The 20,822-nt window shown below is 51.6% G+C and overlaps 1 protein-coding gene across 1 annotated transcript; it reads left to right on the forward strand.

Moving 5' to 3' along the window:
• Positions 1–12,128: 12,128 nt before the first annotated feature.
• DUSP7 (dual specificity phosphatase 7) lies at positions 12,129–20,232 on the forward strand. The gene is made up of 3 exons (XM_033071881.1): positions 12,129–12,741; positions 14,947–15,375; positions 17,854–20,232. The coding sequence occupies exons 1-3, from the start codon at positions 12,330–12,332 to the stop codon at positions 18,159–18,161; spliced, it is 1,149 nt and encodes a 382-aa protein (XP_032927772.1). The 5' UTR covers positions 12,129–12,329; the 3' UTR covers positions 18,162–20,232.
• The last annotated feature ends 590 nt before the right edge of the window (positions 20,233–20,822 follow it).

Genomic DNA, 20,822 nt, shown 5'->3' on the forward strand with positions numbered 1-20,822 from the left:
GCTTCCAGATCTGCTGCCACCAGCCTGGGCGCAGTGCCTGAGCCAGGGCAGGTCACCCCGGGCTGGCTGCCTCTGCTCACTGCCTGGTGACAAGTGGGAGGGCTGGAGGAGACCAAGTCACTGGCCCAAAAGTTTCCAAGCTCCCACAGGTTAGGGCTGCCCACTGACACAGGCAGTTTCACTGCTCTCCCCCCATTTGCACACAAATGCCCAGCCTTGACTTTTAATTTAAAAAAAAAAATCTCTTCTTGTCTCGATTAACTACAAACAATTGCTCCTCTGGAGTTTGCTCATGCTCCTCATCACTGCCTGCTGTGGAGCAGGAGCAGCTCTCCAGCCTGTGCCCAGGAGCTTTGAGTAGCCTCAGCTGGTGGAAGGGGAAAAGCACAGATCCAGTGACCTTTGTTTGCGTCACTGCTGTCCACAGTCCCAGCCTGACATTTGAGGAGGGCTCTAAATGCTGGAGGGGGCACGGGGATGGGTATTGGACAAAACACATGAACCTTATCCTTGCTGGCAGAATACCAGGCTGACCTGTGACCCTTCCTTTCCCTCTCTGGAATCACAGCTGATTCTCCTGGTGGTGTCTCACCAGGAACCAAGAACAGGACACTTTCTCCATCTCCTTGCTGGCCAGGCTGAGGGACTGACCACAGTTTGTCTCCTCCCAGGACTGTTTTACTGTCCATAGCAATGGAGCTGGAGCTGGGTGGGATGTTTGGCTCTGTGGGATGTTGTGTTGCTTGCTGCCAGTGCCATGGGACAGGACAAGAGAGAGCTGGTAGGCTGGATCTGGAGGGGACCTTGTCATCCCAGTGGAGATGCTGGGAATCACGAGGTGGTGGCAAGATGCCACTGCACAGCCTGGCTGTTAAACACTGACCTGGGGGGTCCCCAGCTCCAGCCTGGCTGTTAAACACTGACCTGTGGGGTCCCCAGCTTCAGCCTGGCTGTTAAACACTGACCTGTGGGGTCCCCAGCTTCAGCCTGGCTGTTAAACACTGACCTGTGGGGTCCCCAGCTCCAGCCTGGCTGTTAAACACTGAGCTGGGGGGTCCCCAGCTCCAGCCTGGCTGTTAAACACTGACCTGTGGGGTCCCCCGCTCCAGCCTGGCTGCTCCTTGGCAATCCCCCAGCATTGCCTGGGGTGGGGAAGGACTTCTCCTTCCCATCCTGTGCCTGCCTCCTTTGGCTTTTCTAAGCTGGCTGGTCTTAATTTCTCCAGGCACTTCCTGCAGGACTGCAGTGCTGGGTGCTGCAGATGTGTTTGAAGGCACTGAACACCCTGCCCCTTATCCTGTAAAATTGTTCAGCTTTGCAGCCAGTGCAGCTGAAAGGGTATTTTTCTCCCTGAACCTGGCAAACTCTTTATCCCAAGGATCCTTGCTGGTGTTAACCCCCAAACCTCAACCCTCAACAGCCAGAAGCATGAGATTAGCATTTTCTTTGGATAAAGAATATTTGGGGGAGGATGAGAAACAATAATTCTTTGGATTTTACATTCTGAGCCAGCTGTGCTTATTTTACCTCCTGCAGTTACTTTATCTGCTGCACTTGTGCAGGCTGGAAGCTCCCTTTTAAAAATTTTTTTTTTGTTTGCTTCTAATGTGAAAACTGAACTTTTTAGGGCAAGTAGTTGAAGCTTGGCCACAGGAACTGAGCCCTGAACCATGCCTGACTATGAAAGTCAGATGCCTTTGCTGGACATCTGGCTGCTTTAGTGCCAGATAGCAGGGAAGAGCACTTTAATATTTATCCTGAGCTAAAAAAAAAAACAAGTAGAATGAAGAAAAATATACAAAGTAGGCCATGAAAACAGGGTTTGTGAGCATCTGAGATCCGCTCCTAATTAATAGCAGTTCCCATCCCAGAAATCATACCATTCAGCAAAAGTTAATCATCTTTGCTCATACATACAATACACTTCAAGAGAGAATGAGTCACCCTCATTGAAATGTCTGATGTTATGAAATCCAGTGTGACTGATGTAACAGACCCAGCTAAGCTCTCCAAACTGGCCGGCAGCACTGCGGAGAAGCTGCCTGTGTGTGAGCTGACTTCATTGAGTTTTGCTTGTTTGCAGGATGGATTTTCCCTTTTGTTTCTGGAACAGACTCACAGCAAAGGGCCCAGCAAGGCTGTGGGAGGGCGGGTGAGTGTGGCAGGAGGGGCTGGCATCACCAAGCCCCCGTGGTCCTCACTTCCCAGCACGGAATTGCTTGTCCACAGCTCTGGGAGCCCACAGAGTGCCCTGCACAGCAGCCCCGATCCTGTGAATATTTGGGCACCCACGGAATTCACAGCTCTTTGGGGTGTCTGGGACCAGCAATTCAATCACACCACTCTGCATTTTTAACCATTCACTGGCCTGGGGATTTATTCTTGCCTGCTTGGTTGAGAAAGAAATGTAGGTTGAATTCAGCATTAAGATTCTGCCTTGATATCAGCTGTTCCCTTTTAAATTAAATATTATTACCTGCAAACATTTTCTTTTAGCACTGGGAGCCGTTTGCTTGGCGTACTTTGTTTAAATGTCACCATATGAATTACTGAAAGTAATTTAAATATTTAAAGACATATACTGCAAGTCTAATTTTATTTTGAAATCCCGAGCCAGGCTTGCAGCTGATGCAGCAGATAACAGCTCAGCCTGGAACCCCTGGTTCCTGGCCCAGTTCTTTAAAGTAATGATTTGCATTTCCAACACCTTTCACCCAACAAGTCTGGGCTCTGAGATTTTTTTCTTCAGCCAGATTTTCTTCTCTCTTTGAGGCATTGCAGCCCTTCTAGGATGTGTGTGAATCCCTTGGAAGGTTCTCTCCCATTCACCTGTCCACCTTGGCTGCCCTTCTGGGGCATCTGCTCCATATGGAAACCCTTGGAGCAGTAAGATCAGAAATGCCAGGGCCCCAGCAGAAGAGACAGCTGCACTCTTGTATTTTGTGTTTTCCAACTAGAGAAGATCCCCCTCTTGACACAACCTTTTCATCTCTTGTTATCTTTATGAACAGCTTAAAAAAAAGTTCCATTTCTGGCACACTGGCCCTGCTGCTGAAGAGCTCTTCCTCTTGCACCTCCTTCACCTGCTGAGATTAAAAGCTACAGGTAATGCTGAGGAGTAAATGAAAGGCTTTCCAAGAGGAAATAAGCTAAAACAGTAAACAAGAGGCTGATTCTTAGAAGCAAAACAACTGAAGCTGTCAGCAGGAAAACATGGTGATGAAGCACTCTGGTCCTCGGAAGTTGCCTTACATGTCTTGGAAATTACCTTCTGACTCAACCAGCTCAGTGTGTCTGGGCCATTGTGCTAAAAGCTTTTAGTTGACCTAAATCCCAAGGTTTTCACGGAAATAACATTTCCCATGAGAATGTCACCCCCAGAGCCAAGCCTTTCCTGAGAAAAGCCTGGATTAGGTGGGTGATTTCTCCTGCTCCTGGGAGCAGCCCCCCTGAGGAGCTGGGCTCACTGCTGTGTGCCTGTGGGCAGAAGCTGCTCTGTGGGCACACCCAGAGCTCTGCTCTCACACCTCTGCTGCCACTGCAGGGGGGTCTCCAATGCAAGGTCCCAGCAAAAGCCTTTTAATCATCCTGCAGCCGTCTCCTGGGAGTGTTCCCCTTTTCCTGCTGCCCTTCTCCCTCCAGAGCAGAGTCTGGCTTCTCACGCAGAGCCGGTGACTCATTCCCTGGGATGTCTTTACTTAAATCTGCCTGGTCACCTCTTTCCCTGGGCGCTGCTTCCTCACTTGTCATGTGGGGAATGAAGGAACACAATCAGTGTGTGCTGAGATAGCACAGCTGCTCACAGGATCCCCTTTTCCTTGTGCCCTGGGTGTCCCCAGGCCGGTGTCCCCCATCTGTTGTGGGCAGTGGTCAGAAGGGAAGTGATGTGTGTCTCCAGTTCCATCCTTTTCTCCAAGATCCACACTTGAGCTATTAAATGCTGTGAGCTCTCCCTGCTCCCCTGGCTTTGCCCTTCACAAGGACCTCAGTGTGCAAAGAGGAGCTTTATGAAATCCAGCAAAGGGAATAGGAACTCCTGCCCCCAAGGAGGAATGACCCCACTCACCAGTACAAACTGGGGACCAGCCAGCTGGAAAACAACTTTGCAGGTACAGACCTGGGAGGTCCTGGTGGATAACAAGCTGACCATGAGCCAGTGGTGCTTTCTCACAGCCAGCACCAGCATGGGCTGGATTGAGAAGAGCATTGCCAAGGGAGAAAGAGGAAGGCGGTTTTGATTCATCCTTTTTGACCAAGCACTGCTGCTGCTGGTGGAAACTAGATTGGCACCTTCTGAGTGTTTCAGATGCTTCTTGCCAACTCTGAGGTGCAGCAAAGCGCTGCATGAAGGAATTTAAACCCCAATTCAAGGCTTGGAAAGCAGGACACAGACAGAGGAAAGGGACCTGCCCAGCACCACACAATTAAGCCAGTGGTGGGTTGGGAAGTGACCGGGCTCTTCTCTGAGACCTGGTTCTGTCCCCTCTATACTGGGTCATGTTCTTGTAGGTGATGTATGTGCATTCTAAAGGTGTGAGTGTACCCAAGGGTGTCAGGCTGAGATGTTTTGTGTTCAAAATAAAGTCCTGTTTCTGGGCAACTAAACTTTTTTGGGGAAAAAAGAGCAGGGTTCAGCTGAACATTGGTAACACTGTGAGGAAAACAGAAGTTGTTTTTTGATGCTATGAAAGAGGAAGCAGCCCCTTGCTCCTGAAATGCTTCAGGAAATGGCTTCTTGGGAGTTGTTCAGTTTTATTTTAATTGCAGTGAGGGGTTGCAAAACCAGAGAATTTGATGGAAGGAAAATACCTCTGGAACTAGAGCATCTTCACAGATGTCCAGCAGAACTTCTCCATGGGAGAGCAGGGCTGCCACAGCACAGGTGCTGAGAGCTCAAAGCAGGGCACGAGCCTGTCCATCCACAGCCACAAAATACAGCCAAACCAGAACAACTGCATGAATGAAAAGCAACATTGTAGGAACATGCACTGGCTGGGGGCCCTGCACAGCTCATTGGAATAAAACGATATGAACAATAGTTGACTTTAAAGCCACCCCTGGTGAGAAGCAGCAGCGCAGTGCAACTGCTGCCCTGGTGTCTGTGTTAGCTGAGGGTTTACCTGGTGCATTTGGGGGTTTCACTGATAGCCAGGGCTGGGGAGCACTGCCATGGTGCTGAGGCTGCCTCTGGTGTGCTCTGGTGTAAATCCTAGGCAGCACTGCCAAAGCCACTGGGACTGCCCTGGCTTCACCACGGCACAGCTGAGCTGGGCTGCCCCAGCCTTGCAGCAGTGGGACAAACCCTGACAGGGTTTGCATTTCAGGGGAGCACCCAGAAACACAGGTGCCTCCAGAACCAGGCTGAGGAGCAGTGACCTTCCAGCTCCATGTGGGGAGAAGCCTGTCCTGGTAGTTGGTGGCCCTGCTTGAAATCAGACCCAGCAGCACAGTGAAGAGGGAAAATGCAAAGGCTGGTGAGCTAAAATGTGGTGAAATCTTATGTCTCCTCTCAGCTTCTCCCACCAGAGGGACAGGCCATGCAGAACCTTCCCTGGGAGGCTCTGCACTGCCTGCACCCAGTCCAGATCTTCACCAAGTCACCATCCCAGCAGCAGCTTGGGAGAGAAGAGTGAGGCTCACAAAACTCAGCCCTGGGCATGTCCTGGGAGGCTGGGCTGGGGACACAGAGCTGGGAGCAGCCTGCTCAGTGACAGCCCTTCCTGGTGGGTGGCAAAGCTGCTTTCACAATGGTTTCCGATGAAAAGCCTGCAGCAGGAAGTTCCCCACTTAGGCTCCTTGGAAAAAAAATCTTCCTTTGCAGGAAATTGCTTCTTGAAAACAGCCTGGCCCCCTGGAGAAGCTGCTGAGGAGCTGCCGTGTGTGCGGTGCCGGGTCTGCGGAGCCAGGGAACCAAGGGAGCTGAGCAGAGCCCAGGGCCAGGGCTCAGGGAGCACCAACAGGTCCTGCACTCTGGGCCTGGGGCCATCCCTCTCCCTCTCTCTTTTCGAGGGAGGAAGGGTTGTTCTGGCATACAAACAGAGGAATAAATGGGATGTGGAGGTCTGTATTCAACTCCAGGCTGTGTCCAGCACATGCCTGAGCCAGGCTTGAGGGCAGATGTCATTGGCTTCTTAAATCCCATAAATATCCTGTCCTACTCCATCACTGCAGTGACAGACTCTGGAGGGTCTCATGCCAAAGGGAGCATTGGGGCTTTCCCCTCCTCTGGTCCTCTGCAGGGGAGGATTTTCTAAGGGTGGTGACACACAGCTTCCAGACCTCCTCATTTAAAACTCACTGCTAAAAGGATAAATAATCTTAAATATTCTCCAGTTCTTCCTCTGGAAGGAGACTGGAGCCCAGGAAGTGAGGCAGGGAAGAAGGGAAATGGGGTTGCTTAAGGATGTTTTCTCAGTTTGATTAGATTGGAGCTGCCCTTCCTTGCTGGTGGAGCCTCCGGGCTCTTGGCTCCTGCTTAAACATGAGCCCCCTTTCTCTCCTGGGTTTCACAGAAAACACACCCATTTCCATGAAAATGCAGGCATCTCCTCAAACCCTGACCATGGAGCCAGACTTTTCCTGGGTGGCCATTGAGGGCAGCAGGAACAAACTGCAGCATGGACATGTCAGTTCACTCTTTCACTGTGATGATGGTCAAGTGCTGCAGCAGCTTGCCCGAAGAAGGTGTGGAGCCTCCCTCCTTGGAGATGCTGGGATACCCAACAGTAGGTGCAATACTTGCCCTTGGAGATGCTGGGATACCCAACAGCAGGTGCAATACTTGCCCTCAGAGATGCTGCTGTGAGACAGGAGCTGGACACTCCTCAGAGAGACCTCCAGCCTCAGCCCTTCTGGGCTGCTGTGGCCACTGTGAGGTGGTGACAGCCCCAGGCTGCCCAGACATGCATGTGCCTTCTGGGTTTTGCACAGGAGGGGATGGTTTGCTGCTTCTGCAGGAACCTACCAGAGAACAATTTTATTGTCTTTGGAGCAGAGTTCATTGACACATTGACATGAAAGTCTCTAGCTGTGCAGCAAAAGGGCATCTCAGACAGTTAAATGTTACCATTTAATAGAAGAAAAATGGCAAAAATAGAAGAACAGTATCCCAGGACCTGGCAATGCCTGCTCCACGTGCTTGTGGCTGCCTTGTGCTTCATGAGATGCTCCACAAAGGTTTCTCCTTGTGGTGCTTCCTCCCCAGCCTCCATCCATCTGCCTTGCCATGTGGAAGATGCCTGCAGGGCTCAGCATCCTCGCAGGATGGAGCCCAACATCGGAGACTGTGCCCTGAGGCAGGGCTGTGTTAGGAAGTGTGAATCTGTTCCCAGGGCTGAGTTGGATGCCTGCAGTGCCAGAGCTGATGCTCCACGGGGATTGTTTGCTGCAGACAGGAGACTTGGACCCTCCTGCTGAGCCTTTGTGGGTGAAAGGCTTTGCCAGGCCAAAGTCATCTGACATTTTTCTCGGGGGCGGGTGAAGTTAATGAGTCCAGATTAAGCAGTGCGGAGGCTGGGGAGCTGGATTTCTGCTGAATATATATGAAGACAAATGTAAATTCTAAACTTTCTAGGGAGTATTTTTACCCTGGCTCAGTGTTAACACTGATAAAAATAGTCACAAATTAGTGCAGGAGTAGAAAGTAAAATTGGGGATTTTTTTTTCCCCTGTTAAAACCATGCATCTGTTTCTCTACCAGGAGTTAACCTCTTACATGCATTAATGAAACATGGGATAAACCATCAACAAGTGCCCTCTCCTGACAAAATAACTCCCACTGCATTAAATAATTGGAAGGGAAGCTGAAGTTAAATAAAAAGTCTTTTTTTAAACATTTTTTTTTTAAAGATAGAAAAAAGTGATTCAGTCCTAGAAATTCAGCACTGCATGAGGATGTTAACATCACACCAGCCCACCTGCCTGGTTCCTTAGCACCCAAACGATTGCAAAGGTGATGGGAGGTATCAGCCCCATTCTACAGATGGGAAGTACACAAAACTGTGAATTCACTCAGTGTCACAGAGCAAACCAGAAGCTGGCTTGGGAGCCCAGGTTACCTGAGCAAATTCCCAGCTGAAATCTTGCTCACAAAACACTGCTTTGAGCTGCCAGTCCAGCATTAAGCTGTCAGGAAGGTGCTGCCTGTCTTGATACTGATGGATATTTGACCACAGGCACCTAGACAGGTGAAGACTCCTTCCAGAAGGATTTTAATAGCTTTATGGGTTGGTATCTGGGCCACCAATCACACCTAATATCTCTTACTAGATGTAGCAAACAGTGATGAGCAGTGAGAAGCTAACTTTCCTATGAAAGTTTAGCTGCTACAGTCCAGATTTGTTGGGGGAGAGGCTGGAAGGAAAATTCTTTGGGGGTGAAGTGTTGTGGAGAAAGTGCATGTTAAAAAGTAAAAAGCTTTTCAGAGGTTCATTTTTAAGAGGAAAATGTGTATTAACTCCTGACCAGCTTCTAATTTACTTGGCTCTATAAATCCTTAGGAGCTCACCTAGGCTGTAGGTAATACCATGCATCCCCTTGGGGTGTGGCACCTTCTGCCCTTCACTCCCTTGGCTCAAAGCAGGGTCTGTCACACCCCTGGGAGCGATGCCTCTGCAGGGGCTGCAGGGCCTGGAGTGGGTTTTGGGCAAGACATCTGCTAACGATTCATTTACCTTGTGTTCTGCCATGACTCATGGTCTTTGTTTCTAAAACATCAAAAAAACCTGTGGGCTCTGCAGTCAGAGAATCTGGGAAAAGAGAGGTGGTGGTGATGGAAATGAAGAACCTGAGCTGGCATCTGCACCAGCACCATGGGAAATGGGGATGGGTGAAGACAAAAGCACTCCGAAGCCAGGCCAGGGAGATGGGGCTGTGGGCAAGGTCACTGCACTGGGCATCAAGCAGGACTGGTGGAGGAGAGAGCCTTTCCACAGCAGATGAACAGCCAAAAAGATGCACACAACCTGTGTTAGAAACCCAGGCTCAGGTCTGGTGTTGTGGTGTGGGGATGATGGCAATCCCCAGGCTCCCCAGGGCAGCGATCACAGCACCAAACCTGCTGTTCAGGAAGGGTTTGGGCAATGCTCCAGGCACATAGTGGGACTCTTGGGATGGTTCTGTGCAGAACTAGAAGCTGTGCTCTGTGATCCTTGTGGGTCCCTTCCAGCTCAGGATATTCTATGACTTTATGAACCCACATGGAGAGTGGTTATCACTTCGTGCAGTCCTTGTCACAAGCACTTGGGGTTTTTGGGATCTCAGCTGGTAGTTGCCCATTTCTGGACATGTGTTGATCTTCTGCCTGTCAGCAAAGCCTTGTGCACAACCACCACCACCACCCCTGAGCCCTGCAGGGCTGAAGGAGGTGCCGGTACACCGTGTCCTGCCCCCAGCCTGCAAGCCAAGGCTCAGGAAACCTTGCGGGGTCGAGGCGCCCTTTCCGTGGGAGGGGATCTGGGGGCATGCCCAGAGCTCTCTGCAGAGCAGGGATTTGCTTTCTGAGAGGATGTCAGTGCCGGAGGCGGGCAGGATGGTGCCGGTGGCTGAGGCGCACTTTGGAGCGTCTGACTGCAGAGGGCAGCAGGAGGACGGGCTGGGCCGGGCCGGGCTGGGCCGGGCTGGGCCGGGCTGGGCCGGGCTGGGCCGGGCCGGGCTGGGCTGGGCCGGGCTGGGCTGGGCCGGGCAGTGCCGCTGCTCTGCTGGCACGGGCTCTGTGCAGAGCGAGCCCTGCCCTGCAAGCCCGGAGCGAGGGGAAGCCCTTCCAGCGCCCCTCGGGTCCTGGCGGGGCCGGCAGAGGATGTCACCCTTAAGTGACAGTATTTTGGTTTGGCCCTTCTCAGAGTGAAATACGGTCTTGTCTCCGCAGGTGACGCATCTGGAGCCTGTCCCAAAACTTCTGTGGTTGCTGATGCGACCGCAGAATGGAGGTGAAACATTTCTCTTCTGGTTTCACGGGACCGCACGCCGGCGGCTACACCTGCCTCCCTCGCACCGCCAAAAAGGATCCCCGTAAGATTTCTGGGCTGTTTTCAGCAGAACAGGGACTTTAGACCCAGATTTTGGTTCTTTGCACAAGCTGCTGCTGTTCCCCTTGTGAGCTGAAGGTGCTTCGATAAACATTATGAAAGGTCAGCTATTTTCACTGTGCCTGTGGCTTGCATAAGAACCTCAACATCCTCTGCTGCACAGAGCAGTGATAGGAACTTCCTACTGCCACACTGAATCACAATAGCTTCCCACAGCAACCAGTGGTAAAAATAAACTGGGCAAGGGGAAGTGGACAGCTTCTGCTGTTCCGCTTTCTTGGGCACACTTGAGTCACAAAAAAAGCTATGTAGAACAAGACATTTATTTTGCTGATGCCAATGAAATCCATGAATGGTTCAGAGCACGGTCCCGCTGAAATCACTGAGTGTTTTGCAATGGGATTCTCACTGTGCTCTGAGTTAAGCATGTGCTCAAATCTGTCTTAAGTCGGTATTTTCATTAGGATCCAGCCTTAGGAATTAAGCTAAAAAGAGGCAAGGACCCCTGCACATCTGAGTGCTGCTTTTGTACTAGAGGCACAGGGATACAGCCCTCTTGGGATATTTAATGTGTTAAGGGTATATAGGAGACCACTGGGGAGACAGTGGCTCTGAAATGGTTTCAGTAGTAGATTTCAGCTTTGAGAAAAGCAGATTTTGACCGGAAGAAAAATGTCTTCAAATACAATCAAGCTCAAGTTTTGCCTAGAGACAATGCCATTTGAACAGCACAATTGTCAACATTACAACTAAGACTCTGTGTGTGCACGTGTTTGTTTGCGTGTGGGGGAGTGTTTAAAAGCAATATCTTTCCTGTTACACAAGGTTCAGCCCAGTTCTTGAAATTCAGCCAGCTGGGTAAAAAAACCTGAGGAGACCTAGTCAGGCTGCTGAGCCTGGGAATGTTCTGGTGAAACAGACCCTGCCTCTTCCCTCCAAACAGCATGGGCTGATAAAGTTTATATTAAGAGGCTAAAGAGATGAGAAGTTAGGGAGAAATAAAAAGAATGGCTCATCTGTCCCAGACTGGGGAGAAGGAATTGTTCCCACTCATGTTCACAGGAATTTGGAGAGCAAGGCTTGTAGGATAACCCAGGTGAAAAGAGACCACAGGGGAGCTCCAGTCAAACCTCTGGCTGAAAGCTGGGTCAGCTCTGGGGTCAGGCCAGGTTACCTGGGGATGCATCAAGCTGGATCTTGAAAACCAGCGAGGATGAAGATTGCTCTCTGAGCAATCCACCAATGTTTGACTCCCTGCATGGTGAAAATAGACTGCAGTGGAAGTGGCTCATACAGAGCCACATTTTTAATGTCATCCCGCTCATTAAAAAGAGAAAGATCAAATCTATTTTGTAACAGGAACAGTCTGTGTGAGGCACGGAAAACTTCTGGTACCAGAGGACTGATTCACATAAGAAGGAATGTAAAAGATGGAAGGAAACCAAAGGGTGCCTCCAGTTACATTCCTATCTCGAAATGTTAGTGTTGCAGCACAGAAGGTTTGTTTTTATAGTAGTCGATACCAACAGGGAGGATACTCTAAAAATAAACAAGGATGCACGGATAAAAACATCTCTGTTGTAGCTCATTCTGAGAACGAAAGGGAATGCGGAGGCTTAATGAGTCGCAGTCGATTTTATTTTGGAACTCTGAGTTCCCGTCAAAGACCAAACAGGACTGCACGCGACCCACTCCAGACCCACGCGGGCCTCCACACCCGTGGGCCGGGCCAATTCACCCTTTTCTGCAGCTGTATCCCGGGGTGCGGCGGAGGGTTTGGGGCAGTCCCGGCGGATTATGCCGTGCCGTGCCGTGCCGTGCCGAGCCGAGCCGAGCCGAGCCGAGCCGAGCCCAGCGCCCCGCGGCTCCCGCGGCCCTTCCCGCGCTCAGCCCCGCCCGGCCCCGCCCATGCCCATATTTGGGCTGTCCCGCTCGCCCCGCCGCGCCTCATTGGCTGTGGGGGCGCGGGGGGCGGGGCCCCCCGGGGGGCGGGGTCTGCGTGTGCGCGATGCCGCTGCGGCCGCGCCGGGCGGGGCTGAGGCGCCGGGCCCCGCCTCCCAAGGCATGACACGCCGGGCCGCCGGCAAAGCCCCGCTTTAATTGAGGCCGCCGGCATGGGGCGCAGCGCGTAGGGCAGAGCGGGGGCCGCCGCGCTCCGGGCCGCAGACACCGCGCACCCACGGCCGTGCTGAGCGGAGCCGCGTCCGGCGCAGCGCGAGACCGACCCAGCGGAGCGGGGCCGCGTCCGGACGCCGCGTGGGTGGCCGGCGGGCCGGGCGCTGGCGGCCGCCGCTGCCAAGCCCCATGAAAACGCAGGTCTGGGGGAGCTCCCCGCGGGCGCCCATGGCTGCGGCGATGCCGTGCAAGAGCGCGGAGTGGCTGCAGGAGGAGCTGGAGTCGGGCGGCGGCCGCTCGCTGCTGCTGCTCGACTGCCGCCCCCACGAGCTCTTCGAGAGCTCGCACATCGAGACGGCGATCAACCTGGCCATCCCCGGGCTCATGCTGCGCCGCCTCAAGAAGGGCAACTTGCCCATCCGCTCCATCATCCCCAACCACGAGGACAAGGAGCGCTTCGTGAAGCGCTGCAAGGCCGACACCGTGCTGCTCTACGACGAGGCCACCGCCGACTGGCAGGACAGCGGTGCCGCCACCTCCGTGCTGGGGCTCCTGCTCCAGAAGCTGCGCGATGACGGCTGCAAAGCCTATTACCTGAAAGGTGAGGTGCCTCGCCCTCCCTCCAGCCCCGTCCCGCTCCCGCAGCCCCCGGCCGTGTCCCCCTGCGCAGCCCCTGCCCGGCCGCTGCATCCCCAGGGTGCCCGTCCCTGGTCGCACGGAGGTGGCTGCCTTGTTTTGCTTCCTTCCCTTCTTCCTCCTGCCTGATTTATTTTTATTTTTCTCTATGTATTTTTTCCCCCTCCTTTGCATCCCGCTTTAATCCCCCGCACAAAATGGTCGCAGGCTGGAAGCGGCCGGGAGCGCCCCGCTCCTTGCTGCGCCGCCTGCCCGGTAGCGGCGGGAGGAGCCCCCGGCCCCGCGGCGGGCGCGGCCCCTCCGGCGCTGCCCCGTCCCGAGCCCATCCCGGCCGGGCAGCGCCGGCCGCCCCTCGGCCCCGCTCCTCGGAGGGAGCCTGTCGGGGCAGCGCCAGGCTCCTCTCCAGCCCTCCCGAAGGAGCGCCCGGATTCCGAGGGGCAGGAGAGCTCTTTCCTATTTTTATTTTGCCTCCCCACATAACCGAACAGCGAGCTCTTGGGTTTTGCTCCCCGTTTGCCGGCGGTCTGGGAGAGGGCAGCCCGGCCGCTTGCCCGGGGCAGGGCGATGGGAGCGGGATGCCGAGCCCCGCACACCTCCCTCCGTCAGGGCTGGCAGCGCTTCGGGAGATTTGGTGTTTTGGCCATTTTGGAAGATCGCAGCGGGCTGAGCAGAGCCCGCAGCTGGGCTGCTGGGACCCTTCCCATCTCCCCAGTGCTCCCAGTCCGGTCGCTGGGTGGCGGCTTTGAGGCAGGAATAACAGGGGAGCGTCTGTGGGGGAGAGTGGTCAGGAAAGTTGCCACTTGCGGCTCTTTAAAACTCGGCTGTTCCTTGACAGACCCTTTCGGCGGAGCCGGGGAAGCCCCTGGTGGCGGGGGGGTGCCAGGGACAGTCGGGTGTTTTGGGACCAGCCCTGGTGCCGCGCAGCCCGCACCCGCCTCACCCCAAACACGGCGGGGCCAGCACGGCGCTCGGTCCCGTTCCCCCCCGACCCTCCGAGCCCTGCCCGCGGGCGAGTCTCCCATCCCATGATCCCGGCCCCGTTTAGGGTTTCCCCATGGGCTCCGTTGCTGCCTCACTTTGCATTCCTGCTCCTCTCCCCGTCGTCCTCATCCCTAGCAGGAAGGAGCGGTTTTGAAGTTCCTAAGCTCTCCCCGATGGACAGGGGAGGAGCTGAGCCCCTTTCTCTGCTTTTTCCGGGAGCCTCGGTGGGAAATGTTTCCAATTAAAATTCCAAAATGGCTCCTCGGCGCTGTCTGGCGGCGCGGGGGGAGGAGGAGGGCGAGGACGAGCCTTTTTCATGAATGGATGTGGCAGGAGCTGTCTGTCCTGCTCAGTGACCCTGCCACAACCGCCGAACCCACTAACGAAGTTTCCAGGAGCCCTTTCTAATTAAACCATTTGTCAGTGTCAGATCGCGATGGCTGAGCTCTGCTTTGATACTGCCTGGAAGGGAGGTAGATCGGTGGGGTTTGTGCTTCCCTGCTTCTGCCTCCCTTCCCAAACTGAGGAGCTGGAGAAAAAGACTTAGGGGCAGATGTGAAGGGTCCCATCCCTCTGCAGTCGTGCTGTTGTTTGGGTGAAGAACAAGCCTGTGACACTGCTCTGTAGCAAAACCTATTTTTTGTGGTAAAATAGTTCTGAGGATCACTCTGTGGCAAAACTTAGGGTCTTTTCTCCTGCTTGGAGATTAATAATTTCATTGGGGTTTAGTGCCTAGGGTGAGTATGTGGTTGTTGTCCCTAATCTGTCTCTTCAGACATGGATCCTTTTCTCTGTAAGTGGCTTCATAGCTCTTGCCTAAACTGCCCCAGATCCTTACTTTTGAGAAGCTAACAAGGCAACATTGTGTCTTGACATTGATTTTATTTGTGGATGTTTCTTTCTTTTGTGGTTGAGCTTTTGCCCAGTTTTTCACAAGCAATATTAAACTTTTTAAGAACCAGTCTTTGGTTTCCTGGGACCTGTTTGCTCAGTATCAGTTTGCCTGGGGAAGATGAAGGAGCAGGGAAATGCTTTTCTTGGTGTGAAGTTGAAGGGGTACCAACTCTTTGCTGATAAAGACTTTCTGAATAGCATATGTTCACAGGTGGAAGGATTTCCCATTCTGAAGAATAAAACTTTTTTTTTTTGTTTTGTTTTCTCTCTACCTCTCTCCTTTCCCCCTTCCCAGGTGGCTTTAACAAGTTTCAGACTGAATATTCTGAGCACTGCGAGACAAACCTCGACAGCTCCTCACCCAGCAACTCTCCCCCAGCATCAGTCCTTGGCCTGGGAGGGCTGCGGATAAGTTCTGACTGCTCGGATGGAGAATCCGACAGGGAGCCCAGCAGCGCCACGGAGTCGGACGGGAGCCCCATCCCCAACAATCAGCCTGCCTTCCCAGTCCAGATCCTACCTTACCTGTACCTGGGCTGTGCCAAAGATTCCACCAATTTGGACGTCCTGGGCAAATACGGCATTAAATACATCCTGAATGTGACTCCGAACCTGCCAAACATGTTTGAGCACGACGGAGAGTTCAAGTACAAGCAGATCCCCATCTCAGATCACTGGAGCCAGAACCTCTCGCAGTTCTTTCCCGAGGCCATTGCTTTCATTGGTAGGTAGTTGGCAGAACACTGCTTTTCATACTCACCGCTCGGGAATGCGGTGTGCCACTTCCCAGGGCTGCTGCTGTCTCCTGCCTCATCTCTGGGGCACAGCAGCAGCTCAGCAGGAGTGTCACGCTGTGAGGTGGCACATCTGGTGCACGTCACCCTGGCTGAGTTCAGGGTGGCCTCCCCTTGCAAACCCAGCACTCTTGCAGCACCTCAGCTGAGCTACCTGCAAGTGGTTGGACTGGCCCTGCTGCCTCTCGCCCTTGTGTGGGGATTTGCACTGGTGTGAAATGGCTGAGCCCAGGCAGTGGGGAGCTCCTTTGCCTGCTCTGCTTGGGGATGGGAGCTGAATTTAGTGACTGGTGACAGCGATTCCTTAGCCCCAAATGTGCTTAAGATCAGGGAGTGTGTGTGTGCTGTGTGTGTGTTTCCCCAAGGGGATTTGCTAGTCTAGCTGGGATTCTCCTGTAAGTCACCCTAGCATAACTAACTCCTTGTATGGATACTTTTCCTAAGGTAAGTGTCAACATAATGAGTTAGTGACTGTGATTATTACTGCAGAGTTTGGAAGGAAAAACTGCTCTGTAGACAGCCCCTGCTACAGTTTTGGCTGGTGGTGGTGGGGTTCAGGAAGGAAAGATCTCTTTTCTCAGGCCAGCCTTGACTTTGAGAATTGCCTCTTATTCTGTGGGAAGTGTATCTTGGGCTGAATAGGGATGTGCACTTCCAGCCTGACCTGTGCTGTTTGCTCATAATAGTCATTAACTTAATCAGCTCTGTTTTATGGGGGTGAATGGCAAGGCAGTAATATCACCATTAACTATTAAAAGCTCCATGGCTTCATGTCTGATTAGGAACACGTGTATAGGTAAAGGAGAGGGGGACTGAAGCCTGTACAGCCTCTTTCAGCATTGCTGGTTTCAGATGCTGTAGCTTGTGCTGCTGTGCTGTAAGGCCTGGAATGGGACAGAGCAGTTGTGTATCCTTGGCTGCTCCTAGCTGTCAGAAACCCTGGTTCCCACACGCTCTCCTTTACCCAAAGCTTCTGCCCTCCAGTAACACGACTGTGGTCAGAAGTCACTGCTCCAGTGTGGCAACAGGGACCTGTCTGATGTCCCATCTGCACTTCCTGCATGAGCAGGGTGTTAAATGTCAGGGGTGAGGTACAATGTCCCTGCTGACATGTGGCATTTGGGATCTGTCTGCTCCAGTCACCCCATGTCTCTGTGAACACTGAGCTTGTGCTTTCCAGTTAATGACAGGAAATGGAGGATTACTTCCCTCTAAAACCGAACACCAAGAAATGCTGTGCAGGTCAGATGAAAGGCAAAAATGTCTGAAAAATGTTGAATGGGAGAGCCTGGAGGGGAGGGCTGAGTACACTGGCTGGTGATTGCCCACCCTACTGGAAATTCTTGCCTGGTTTTGGAGGCTGGGCAGAAAACCTGTTGTAGCTTAGGTCTGGATTTTTGTTTTGCCTGCATCTTTGCCCTTCCCTGCACTTACAGTGCCGGAGTGTCTCTTACCTCCAGCTTTGCCCAAGGATCCTCTTTCTCCTGCCACCTTTTCGCTCCCCACCAAGCTCTCAGTCAAATGACTGACTTCAGATAGGGCTGCCCAGAAGTAAAAGCAGTGCTGGGTACTTGCGTGCATTCAGTGCTCTCAGTGGCGTGTCCCTCTTTCAGCTCTGAGATGTCAATTCATAAAGGGATCACGCTGTTCCGGCTGTGCCAGAGACAATGAGTGTGTGTGTGCTTTTCACTCGGGGGCAAGGGAGGGGAAATTTCGCTGCTGTTCTCTCGCCATTTTTTGGTCCAGCCTGCATTCCTGCTTCCCGCTACCATTCATCCTGAGAGTCTCCTCCAACACAAGCGTTTGTTTGTAGTGAAGTGCATTTCTGTCGATCCTGAAGAACAATTTCACAATAAGGGAAGTTCCTGCACTTCAGACTCTGCTTAAATTGGCATTGGCTGCATTCATGCAACTTTCTAGTGGAAGGAGGACAGGACCAGCAGAACAGAATAGCTCATATAGTGCTGGGCTGCAGCCTTGCCCTGAGTGCACAGCCTTTCCTGGTTTAGTTGGGGTTGAGGTGGGTGTGCTGTGGCCAGTCATCAGCATCTCTCTGGAGCTGTGTCTCCAGCTCCATCTGCCTCCCGTGGGTTACTCCAGCACTCTTTAGTAGGGAGTACTGATTCTCCCTAGGCAAGGGATGTGTTGTTAGACTTGATTGATACTTCTCAAGCACATAAGATACTTGAGATGCTGGGGATTTGCAATGCAGCAGAAATATCTCAGGAGCCCTGTGAGGAGATGTGTTGGTGTCCAGGGGACTTGGGATGGTGTCACTAGGGGCAGGGGACTCGGTTCTGGCAGTCGCTGTGGTGCTGGGAGCTTGCAGCTGCCACCTGGCCCTGCTCCAAAGCCACGTGTTTTTGGTGCACAATAATAGACTCCCCCTTCCCCTTGTCTTGTTTCAGATGAGGCCCGTTCCAAGAAGTGTGGGATCCTTGTTCACTGCCTCGCTGGCATCAGCCGGTCCGTAACAGTCACTGTCGCCTACTTGATGCAAAAACTCAACTTGTCCCTGAACGATGCCTATGACTTTGTGAAAAGGAAAAAATCCAACATTTCCCCAAACTTTAACTTCATGGGCCAACTCCTGGACTTTGAGAGGACTCTGGGACTCAACAGCCCCTGTGACAACCGCTCACCCAGTGAACAGCTCTACTTCACCACCCCCACCAACCACAACCTGTTCCAGCTGAACACTCTGGAATCCACATGAAGAGGACGCTGCCTGGTCGGGAACTTGAGCATCGAATCACTTCTCTTGAGTATTTCAACTCTTAGGAAAATATCTGTCTTGCCAGGCAGCTCTGAGATGAGTAGCTTCTCTGGGCAGAGATGCCTGATCGCTGCTTTACGAAGGCTAATGCCGCTCACTAAGTATCCTGATCCAAGTGGTTTGAAGAGGTAGAGTTTTTTCAGGGGGTTATTTAACACGGGCGATGTTACAGCATTTCGGACGCAGCTGTCACAGGCAATAACCGCTTTCCTGGGTGCATTGAGACTGCCAGAACATGCACATGTGTGAAGAGCTACCAGGGGTTAGCTTGCTGTGGAAAATGAGGAGATTTATGCACTTGCAAACCTTGAACAAAAGGTGTTGGGCCAAGACTGTTTTAAAACCCAAGTTCGATTTTTTTGATTTAAAAAAAAAATAAGAAAAGGTAGATCTTACTCGAGCTTTGGGTTCAAACTCTTTTTAGATATGTAAGTTCTTGACTGTTTGTACAGACCAGGTTGCAAAACCAGTATTTTATTCTGTTTCTTGTTTGATCATTTATTATTTTTTTTAATCAAATGTTTATATTGACCAAATGCATTTTGCACACTTTGTGAAGCCTTGGTATGTCCTGACATATTACTGGGTACTCCAGAGAGAGATACATGCTGCTGCTGTTGTTGTTAGCATCTGGTAGGAAGCTTTGTTATGTGTGAAGGCCAGAACGCAACCCCTTCACCACTCCTGCACTCCCAATCACAAACTCTGCACTGATTCAGCCAAGGTGACTAAGCCGCAAGCTTTTTTTTTTAATGCCACCCCTGCCAAAAGCACTGTTTGCTATTGCCAGAGGTAAAACTCTCGTAGCCTCCAGAGCTGGTAGAAGCATGTCTGAGCCCGGCTTCATTCTCTGCTACCTGTTGCCTGACTTAACGTCATCCAGCTGGCCGGAACCACTGCAGCTCCCAGTGCAGAGGGAAGGTGGTTGCGGCGCTGGCGTTTCTTGTGCGCACGGAATTCTTTCCCAGGGGTGCGGGGGGAACGCAGCGAGCGCCTGGAGCAGAGTGAGGATTGTGTGGTGGGACAGGACTCAAATCTTCGTGCACGGAGCGCGTGAGGGGAGTGAAGAGGTGTGGAAATGAGGAGAGCATTGTAACAGAGAATTTATATATATATATATATATATGAATATATATATTAAATGGCAAATTCTGAGATGATTGGAGCTTTCAACAGAGGTTCTGATTTTTTTCTTCCTCTTTTGAATAACTTTATGCCGTGCCTTCTATTCTGAGAAGACTTGTATGTATTTCTGGCTAGTGTTTGGCAAACTCCTTTTACCAAGCTGGGAGGGGAGGAAGTGGTAATAATTTCTGGGAGGAGGGCAGAACGGATTTGGAGATTCCTTTATTGGCTGCAATGTAGTCCCTCCTTTCTCCCCCCTCCCTGTCCACTTTAACTCTCATGTAAGTGAAAAAAACAAACAAAAAAAAGCCACGGATTTTTTTCTAAATATCCAGTTTTTTGTACTTTTTTCAAGAAAAAGAAAAAATAATAAAAAAAAATCTCCATCTGGAGGAATGTTTGATGCTGTCATATCCTGAAACTGTTCTTTTTTGTTAAAAGATGTTATCAGAATGTTGGAATGAGCTTCTGTTTCTTGTTTTCTGGTTGTTTTTGTTTGTTTGTTGGGTTTTGTTTGCCACAATGTTGGGATCGTGGGTCATTGGAAGGGAGAATGGGCGTACGGTTGTGAGTGAGAAAACTGAGAATATCCTAACTGCATCTTACCTCATGGAGGAATTTATTTTTTCAGGGATTTTTTGACAGTGCATCTGTATTGCATTACAGCTAAACTGGTTTGTAAAGGCTTCCTGTGCTGTTAGTGGTCTTTATTCTTTAAAGGAAAAAAATAAGATGCATCTTCTGATTAGTACAAATGAGAGCTTGTTAGTGAGGAATGGTTCTGCTTTCTGAGTTATGAAGGAAAATTAGTGACCCTATATATACTGATCCAATATTGGGACTTTGTTTATATTGCAAATAAATATTATTTTTTCTTTAAAAATGATGTTTGTGTCAGATGCTTGTCTAGCCTCTGCCCATATAAGGGCATGCTGCTCTTATCCATTTTTTATGGTCGATTAGGATCCTTCTGTGGCCATGGAGAACATTTGCTGGGCCGTGTTCAAGTGTGGTGTTTGGTTTCGTGCACAGCTTAATTTTTAAGACCTCTGGTAAAATGGAGAGGGGGAGGTGGGTGGGCGAGGAGAGGGATAGGGGGGTATTGGATAAACTGGAGAACAAAGAACAGCTTGAGAATGGGACTGGCTTTGACCCCAGCCATTCCTCTGTGCCAAAAATAAATAGATAACTAAAGACACTTTTGTTCGCTGTTTAAGCATGGCCTACAAAGGCATGGCAAGGCCTTCCCCACAACTGTTGTGTTAGCAGACTTTATTTTGTTAGGAAAGCAAGAAGTCAGGGGCTTGTGGGCAACCACCTGAAGGGTTATCCTGGGGGGCTGGAGCCCCCTCCTGTCCCCCTGGGAAGGGGGTGCTCTGTGTGTTGGGCTGTGCTATGTCCCCCTGTGCTCCCTGGATGGTTTATGGGAAATGTGGAAGGGCTGATGAGGATGCTGTGGAGTGAAACGTGGCTCTA

Source organism: Catharus ustulatus, chromosome 13 (genome assembly GCF_009819885.2).
Source record: "Catharus ustulatus isolate bCatUst1 chromosome 13, bCatUst1.pri.v2, whole genome shotgun sequence".
In the NCBI taxonomy this organism is placed as follows: Eukaryota; Metazoa; Chordata; class Aves; order Passeriformes; family Turdidae; genus Catharus; species Catharus ustulatus.

Excerpts from the sequence above, each read along its gene's own strand:
- DUSP7 (XM_033071881.1), top strand. The coding sequence starts at position 12,330 with ATGAAAACGCAGGTCTGGGGGAGCTCCCCGCGGGCGCCCATGGCTGCG. Across the intron at positions 12,742-14,946 it reads CAAAGCCTATTACCTGAAAG|GTGGCTTTAACAAGTTTCAG; the intron begins GTGAGGTGCCTC and ends CCCCCTTCCCAG. Across the intron at positions 15,376-17,853 it reads CGAGGCCATTGCTTTCATTG|ATGAGGCCCGTTCCAAGAAG; the intron begins GTAGGTAGTTGG and ends GTCTTGTTTCAG.